Raw genomic sequence first — 8782 nt, 5'->3', positions numbered from 1 at the left:
GAGGCTTGGAGCAACCTGGTCTAGTGCAAGGTGTCCCTGCCCATGGCAGGGGGGTTGGAACTAGATGATCTTTAAGGTCCCTTCCAACCCAAACCATTCTATGGTTCTGTAACTACAAATTTATATCTTAAAAATGAGGATGTTAAAATGAACTGTCTGCTTGTATTACAGGTGTTTTTAGGCAGATAGTAGCTTGGGGGTTTTCTTGACACTATTTATAGAAATAACACCTTTTCTACATGTGTTGTGTAATTGCTGGTATTGAATTTTTTTTTTTTTTTTTTTTCTCCAGCCTTCAGCTGCTAGGAGACTCTGACTGTTTTTCAGAAACTGGTCCAAATGCATGTTTTTGGCTAGGGCTGTAATGAGGTAGTAGTGCACTGTATTCAGTTGCAGTTAAAGCACCATCAGCGGTCCTGTAAGCCTATGTGCTATGGTGCCTTCTTGCCCAGGCCTGAAGAGGCTGGAGCTGGTGTTCTGCATCTGTTGTTCAGGCAAAAGGGTTGGCACTAATAGTAAATTATTTGGGAAGCTCAGAGGCAGACAGTAACAGCTGAGAGGAGACCTTTCTGTAAACAGCCGCGTAGTTTTACTTCAGTCCTTTCTCACAGAAGCGTGCAAAGAAGTTTCTGCCTTTGTATCCCTGTAAACGTACAGGTCTCTGTTGAGAGACGATAAGCAAGGCTGACTATGGCTTAAAATGCTCTGGTCTCATGCTTCTGAATTGCCATCTCACAGCTGAGCTAGGGTCCTTACAAGAGTCAGATATACATGCCAGCTGACTTGGAAGCTTACAGAGGCTGACCAGGGAGCACAGGCATTGGATAAATATACAGCATCAGTGTAGCCTATGCCCAGCTCATAGCTGCATCATTTACAGGTATATTGTCCATACTGAGGTACTTGAACCTGTGCAGTTATTTTCCATATTGAATGTGGCCATACTGTATATTGAATTTTTTAAAATTATTTTCACTGTATTTTTGTAACATCCAGTATATCCACAGGATGGGCTGTAGTGGAATTGATGATCTGAATATGCAGATTTTTGTGTTGAAGTAGAAGATTTACAAATGCTATCTGAATAGTCAAAGTGAAAATGTATCTTGTAATAACTTAAAATCACAGTTACCAGCCTGATTTGTTATTGTTGGTTTGAAATACTGTGCTTTGACTAGACTGGAGTTTGAAAATCAGAAGACACGACTAAACATTCAGCTGGAATATAATCGTGATCATCTGCAAAAATCGACAAACGCACTCAGCAAGTTGAGGGAGTCCATTCATAAAGATGAAGTTGAGATTTTTGAGCTACAAAAGGTAACTGTAAAATACAGCTAATATTTATCTGGGACCAAAAGGAATGAATGCACTGAAGTACAATTTTGAAGAAACATAGTTGATTCTGTTGAGTAATTCTTCTAGGATTTAATTCAGTGTTGGCTTTATAAGTCTTAAAAACTTGCAGTTGCATATTGTCATTTTAACCTTGGAATAGCCTATCATATTAGGGTACTTAGTAATTATTTAAAATAAGCTTATTAAAAATTAGATTTGGGATTACTGTATGTACAGTGTTAGATTGTGTTTAGTTTGTATGAAAAGGCAGTGTATGACTACAGATAAAACTAGTAGCACATGGCTGAGACTCTGGAAGATTTTTGTGAGTAGTAGTGAACAACTCTGGTGCTTTGCATCTTTAAGGTGTTTCACAGCCATAAGTAGGCTTAAAATAATTGCGTGACAAGTAATTTAGATTTTTAGCTGAAGTAATACATACGGATTCCTATTTCCTAGTGTTTTTCATTCTTAAGTAATTTTTGCTGTGTTTGTGTTGCTTGTTAGATAAACTGTGCTTGTGGTGCACTGGAAAGTGAGGGAGAAAAGGTGTGTAATAGGGCTTTGAACAAAAAACAAAAGTGAAATGTAAAATTACCCCAAAGCGGGGAAAAAAGCCCACATACATCATTCGAACTCTGCATTTTAATGTTAGAAGGCACATATTTCTGATACTGAGGAAAAGCAATAGATCCTTAGTCATGCAGAGAAACATCTCTGACTTCACGCCTGGGTGCATAATTCTTCTGAAATGTAACTGAGCAAATTCAGGTATTTTTGTCCTGGAGAAGGACTTTATTAAATTCTGAGGGTACTTTGTTCAGATACTGCAACAGCACTAAGTCTTGATCGAGTTGCCATGATACTGGTCTCTGAAGGCCCGTGTCTTTGTGCATGCAGTGCTAGGTGCTATACTCTAGCACCTCGTTTCTAGCCATTTAGCGGTGGTCTGGGTTATACAGGGGAAGACTCCTGTAGAGTACCTCCACAGATTTTGTTCTCTGTGGATTACCATGGGATTTATCTTTAACAGGCAGTACTTTAAGAACTTCAGGTTACCTTAGGTACTGCTAAATATGTTGTACAGCAGATGGGATCCTTCTTGGAGAGCTAAGGGTCTAATTGAGGAAAAGAGAGTAGCCTGCAGATCATAGATGTCCTAGGATCCCTGTCCTGTTTGATGGCTTTAATGTTAGTCAGGTGCAGTGACTCTGGAGCTGGCTGTGCCTATGTATCCAAACCAACTGGATCTTCCTGTGTGGAAATCAGGCTGTTTTCCCAGCGCCTTTTGGATTCTGTGCTGTAAGATGTTTGGGTGTATTGTAACAGGTTAAACTTTTAACTCTTTATTTCTGTGTAATAAAGGTTCCATATCAAGCTTTTTGGTGAAAGATTAAAAATGTAAATGTTTCTACACAGGTTGAGGAAAAGCTTCTAAAAGAAGTGAATGAAATTGTGGAGAAGCAGCAACATCTTAAGGATAGATTAAATGCTCATAAATCTGAGGTTAGAAAAACCCAAAATGAAGTTGAAGAGTTCAGAAAGACATTGTTAACGTTTAATAGGTAATTACTAACTGTACTCCTAGGCAAATTATTAATGTGATAATATTTAGAAGCATTTTAGTGATCAGATGGTTAATTTTCTCTTCTGGGTTTTTTTGGGTGTGGGTGTGGGTTTTTTTGGAGAGATGGTGATTTGCATTTACAGTGTGCACTAGTTAAAAATTTCTAATTCAGTATGTGTTTCCCAAAACTAATGTGAACCAGATTATCTCATGAAAGCCATCCCATAAACCATACAGAGCAGCAGTCACTTCTTACTTACCTAGTGTTAGGCCTTGTGATCTGTAGTGACTTCTGGTAAGTACGTACTAGCTTATGACTTGGTGGGAGTGGAAATATTAAGTTTTCTGGTTGTTTCCTGTTTTTGTTTGAATTGTTTCCTGTTTTGTTGAATTTGGACATTTGGTTCAACTAACGAGAATTTTCTCCAGGCCTCCTTTCAGGTGTTGGATACATTAAACTAATACTAATTTTAGGTCACTATTTTGGCCTTACTGTTCTTTTAAATTAACTGCTTTGGGGACAGTATATACTTCAGTTTTCTCCTGCTTATTTATTATTCATGTCCTTAGTGGCTCAATCAGTGGCCTTCTTTATGTTTAAAAACACCTGGCACGTTGGCAGAATGTGTCTAGGTAAACTTGTAGAGTTTTACATAAACTCATAGGTTGTATGCCTAGAAATTAATTTCACAGTGTGTGATTTTAACAATATGACTGTTACGTCTCTGCCTTATTTAGCAACTTGATTCTATCAAAGGAATTTCTTGCAAAGAATTAAGGTATATTTCAAGTATTGTAATGATAAAACATACTTGATTAAATTTTAAACAGATAAAATCTCTGTACGTGTTCAGCAGAGCTTAACAGATGAGTTGTAGTTAGGGAAGGTGGATATTTGAACATGCTACAGCGTGAACTTGCAGTATGTTGTAACCATCCGTGCTAATGGCATTTACCATGTGATACCATACAGAGTAGCAGAGTGTTAGCTTGTGCGCTAGAATAGTTTGTGGTTTCCAGCTCCCCCTTGAGTAGTTCGAGGGAATGAGGGGGATGGAAGAAGTTAAGTACCATTTTCCTTTGTTTGATGGAGATTACAGAGGAAAAAGCCCTCTTTGTGCTTGGTAGCTGGTTTTAGTGCTGTGTGGCTGTGGATGTTATTGGCAGTGGTGCTGCTGCTCTTCAATAGTTTTTTGCCTTTTGTAGAGAAGCTGCAAAATTACAAAAGGAAGTTACAGCTATAGAAACCTCACTGGAAGAGAAAAGATTAAGACGACATAATATGCTTCTTGAATGTAAGGTGCAGGACTTGAAAATACAGCTCCTGTCTGGATCACTAGATGACATCAGTGAAGTAGAGGTACTTAAAATGTTTACAGAAAGTAGTACGGAGGAGCAATTGCTTAGTCTTGAATTTAAAGATATTTATTTTTTCCTTCAAGGACTATTTGTCTTACATAATAATGTTCAAATAAATACATTGTTTTTTTGTGATCAGGCAGCATCTGTTCAAGAGAAGGATTTTAGTTTATTGCTGTAGTCAGAAATGTTGTTTGAGTGTTTCTTTGCTCGTGCTTGAAATATGTTTCTGTGAAATATGTAAAATCGCGGTGGTACAAGAAAATTGGTGTGGAGTATTCTAGATATATGTATGTAAGAGGACACACATGGGTCTAATATTTGGTTAAACATCAGTAATACAAACGCTAAAACCATCCTTTTGTCTTCCATAGATGTAGACACTCACAGAAATCAGGGACAGACTCCTGCTTTCAGAGGCTTGACTCTCATAATTTTTCTCAGTGTTCCCTCTTTCTCCAGCATATCTTTTGTGAGAAAAATTAAACTTTCTCCACTGCTACAAAAGAAAAAAGTAATGGGCTTTGAAGGACTTGCTACAAGTCTGTGAATTTAGAAGTAGTTTAGTTGAACCCTTTCCGAAGAAAATTACTTTTGGAGGATGGGTATGAGTGGGTCAGAAGGCAAAATGAAGGCAGTGAGATTGCAGCCTTTGAGGGGAAAGGGCATGAATTATCAGCAGACTATGTAGGTAGCTCAGCTCTCGCTGTTTATGAATAAGGAAGAGATGAAACCAAGGAGTTGGGCAGTAGGAACAACATCGATTCCTGATTAATATCACTAAGACCACCAGTAAGAATTGGTTCTGAGAAAGAAAGAATCTTGGTGGGAAAGGGACTGTTGATCACGTGTGGCACATGTTTCATTCAAGGGAAAGTAGCCATTTGAAATCCAGGCTTATGGTGTCAAGAAGATACTCTGCTCATGCTGTACAGGACTGAAGTTACTTTTTTCTTCTGAGACCAGTAGCGTGGAAGAAACACCTCAAGTTACACGCTTCAGAGCCTTTCCTTTAAACGGGAATGAATTTTCATGGGAATGTAAATCCTTTCCTATTGGGAGATTTACACCATGCACATTGTTCTAGATATATTACAGATAAATTACTGCTGCTTTCATCTTTGCTTCAAACTGAATTTAGCAGATGTTTTCCACGTCATGTAAGAGGTGAATTTTTTAATTAGACTCATAAGGTCTTAGCTAACCATTAACTCCATTTTATCTTGAGGAGGAGCAATGGAATAAGTTTACCTCATACCATGTTACCTCTGTCTCCCCATTTTATATCCTTTTAATGTATTGTTTTAACAGTTTAAAAGGTAACCCTGTCATGTTTCTGAACTGGAATGTCCTTCGTATTAATAGCTAGGAACTGAAACAGAAGGCACACAGACCACATCAAGTATCTATGAAAGGGAAGAGGCAATTCGGATAGACTACAGCAGCCTAGCAGACGACTTGAAGGTAATCTTTCTGTTTATAATTATTACAGATTGAGTGTCTTCCAGAAACCATGAGTGCTTGCCGTATATGTTGAAATATCTTGGCCTAAAAGCAATTTATTGCACTAGTATTTTTATTTTTTTCTTTAGAATATAGAGACTGATAAGGATATAGAGGATCATCTGAACCAGATGCAGCAGGAAATAAAATCTAAAGAGAATACTTTAATCAAGACAGCTGCTCCAAACCTGAAAGCAGTAGAGAAATTACAGATAGCTCGGAACAAGTTCCAAGAATCAACAGATGGTAACACTGAGTCTTTCATATTGATCTCTTTTGTTAACTGTGAGAGTTGTCACCCTAATTGAAATTCTTCTTTCTGCGGTTGGTCCTGCTGGCTTTGCTCCTTTCAGATATGAAGGTATTTTTTGTGCTCAAGTGTTTATCCTCAGTGTCTTTTTAATTATATGTAGATAATTTATTAGCATATACTTTACTCTGCAGTGGTGTATTGAAACAATTTGAATGATTGGAAAGATACCGTGTTGGTCTCGTGACATCCTAAAGTACTTTTACTTATTTTCTCAAAATTACTGACTTGAATCATAAAATTCTTTAAATTTTTCTTAAATAATTGAAGGGATATGTTGTCCAGAACTCGGACATGAGCATTACTGCAAAATTATTGTTGTCCTAAAAAGCATTGCAGACATTAACATATGAAGAAAACCCAGGGGTTCTGAAGATGTAACAGGTAAATGCTGGTGCTGCTGAGGCTGCCCAGCTTACAGAAGGAATTGGAAGAGTTGTGTTCATTGATGAATGTGGCACAGAGCAGTTTGAGTACATCCCAGCTTTTCAGTTTTTGGGGCCTCCATTCGAAATCTGGAAGGAAATCCATAGTATTGGTATGCTCCCTGTATGTGCATTAGAACATTTTTCTGGAGTACATCATTTTCTTGATGCTTATTAAGGTAAGCAATATCTATTTGTTCCATGTATTTGCTTAGAGGCTTATTATGGAGTAATTTCAGTGATTTTTTTCATAGCTTTTGAGACCAGCAGAAAGGAGGCCAGAACGTGCAAGCAAGAATTCGAACAGGTGAAAAAAAGGCGATACGAGCTTTTTAGCCAGTGCTTTGAGCATGCCTCCATAGCTATTGATCAGATCTACAAGAAGCTTTGCAGGAACAGTAGTGCTCAGGTGTGTCATGTTCTTAGCTGCTTGGCTTAAAAGGCCTACTTGACACTTTGTTATCTAGAATAGGAAAGCTTAGTAACACTTGTGGTTTCCAAAGCCAGTTTCAATCTTGAAGAAAAGAATTACACAAATAATAAAGACTTCAGAATCCTGGGGTCAGGGGAGGAGTAGGTAATATGCCAAAGCATGCTTGACATTGTACAGAAAAATGTGATCTAGAGTGCTAACAAAATTGGGAACTACTCAGTTTGGTTTAGTTTGGGTAAGGTCTTTTATTTATCAGACTTGTAAATTATCGTAACAATTGTAAAATATTTTCAAGTACTTAATTTAAAAATACCATTGGTTTACAGATCTAGTGATAGCAATAATAAGAAATTAAAAACCTTTAATCATTAGATAAATCTAAAAATCATAAATCACTATTTCAGTGCTAGTGTTTTGTATCAAGTTTCGAGGCTCCTATTTAAATATTTTTAAAAAGATATACTTGGTAACTTAAGAAACTTTTAGGAAAAAAAAAAGTCATAACTGTATTAATCCTTGCTAGTGTGCCAGTATTAATGCCAGAATTAAAGAGGAAACTCCCAAATGTTTTGGTTACACCAAATTCTGTGGATGCTTGAATGTTTAAAGGGCTCAGGCTTGAACTCTTGTCTGGCTTAAACTTCAGATTTTGCGTTTTCCCTCAGAGTCAGATATTCAGTGAACACCTTGAATATCTTTAAATATATCCTTTCTGCTTCTAGGTTGGACAGGATAATAGAGCAATTCTTTGTTCATGATTACTGGGCACGTACCTTCCCCACTAAACTAAACATCAGGCAGGTCTTGACTCTGCATCACTCTGGAACTACCAGTATTTTCCAGACGCGTTGCCAAAAAACAGTAGTTGGGTGCTTTTTTTGAGGTCTGCGATGCTGTGCCTTCCTTTCAGCTGTAGTGGTAACCTGGCCAAGGGATTATCCAGTGATTAGCTGGGAAGCTAAAACTGCCTACTTTATAGTAACATAGTAGCTGGAGGAACCCGTTCCAAGCGCATGGGAAGATAAATGAATTGCTCCATGTCTGGCCACTCCTCTGGTTAGTTAAGGAAAGGGTTGGCTCTGACTTCTGCCTTCAGAAGAGGTGGTCTAGGTTACAGCTTTAACAGATGCTTTTTAGGCAACCTTAACAATTTTTAACATGAAAACTTCTTAATGTTTCTTAAGAAATGAAATTTCTTAATTAAGAAATTAATATAATAATATTAATTATGCTTTACTGTCCAGTCAAAAAAAAAGTGCAGCTTTGATAGATTGAGTTAAACTTCCATCGATTCTGGACTAAGACTGAATAATTCTGGACTGTGCACTGAATATGTTGCTCAGTAAAACTTAATTCATCAGCACATTGTGTGTTACAAGTACCTTACAAGAAACTACTGCCTAAGACATTTGATGTAAACAGACTGGCTGCTGGGTTTGCCACCTGTTCTTTTCCATTCCTTTGTGGAGAAAGAGGTGTTGTTCCTTTCACACCTTGATGAGCAAGGTGTATGTGTACCCTAGTAAGCTACAAGATGATTTTTGCTAATGGTGTCCATACATCTGCGAACTTCTGTGTAGATGTACCCAGAGGCATAGAACTGTGAGCTGCGTTGCGAGATACTGGCCAGGTTTACAGCCTGAAGGATGTTGTTATACCATGACAAACATTCGCTTAGTGGTGAAAAAGAAAATATGTATACCTCCAGCAACACAAAGACATTGCAAGCCCTATTACTTCCAAAACTATTTCCCACAGGAACTATTTTAAGTCAGAGTACATGTATTGTTTTTCTTTTGAGATCTGAGAGGAGCCATTTGAAACAAGGGACAACTAAGGAAATTTTT

At 37.7% G+C, this 8782-nt stretch overlaps 1 protein-coding gene across 1 annotated transcript in view; it reads left to right on the top strand.

Annotated features, from left to right (window-relative positions):
* The window catches only part of LOC104511854 (structural maintenance of chromosomes protein 1B-like), a gene marked incomplete at its 3' end in the record, with an annotated part of 10404 nt that overhangs the window by 453 nt on the left and 1169 nt on the right, over nucleotides 1–8782 (top strand). Inside the window, exons 2-8 of the mRNA XM_010154628.1 lie at nucleotides 1179–1320; nucleotides 1846–1887; nucleotides 2758–2903; nucleotides 4112–4265; nucleotides 5630–5728; nucleotides 5857–6013; nucleotides 6757–6911. Coding sequence (XP_010152930.1) covers nucleotides 1179–1320; nucleotides 1846–1887; nucleotides 2758–2903; nucleotides 4112–4265; nucleotides 5630–5728; nucleotides 5857–6013; nucleotides 6757–6911 — 895 coding nt within the window. The remainder of the gene's footprint in view (nucleotides 1–1178; nucleotides 1321–1845; nucleotides 1888–2757; nucleotides 2904–4111; nucleotides 4266–5629; nucleotides 5729–5856; nucleotides 6014–6756; nucleotides 6912–8782) is intronic.

The sequence above is a fragment of the Eurypyga helias genome, unplaced genomic scaffold (genome assembly GCF_000690775.1).
Source record: "Eurypyga helias isolate BGI_N326 unplaced genomic scaffold, ASM69077v1 scaffold40946, whole genome shotgun sequence".
In the NCBI taxonomy this organism is placed as follows: Eukaryota; Metazoa; Chordata; class Aves; order Eurypygiformes; family Eurypygidae; genus Eurypyga; species Eurypyga helias.
This window is presented reverse-complemented; position numbering and strand designations above follow the sequence as displayed.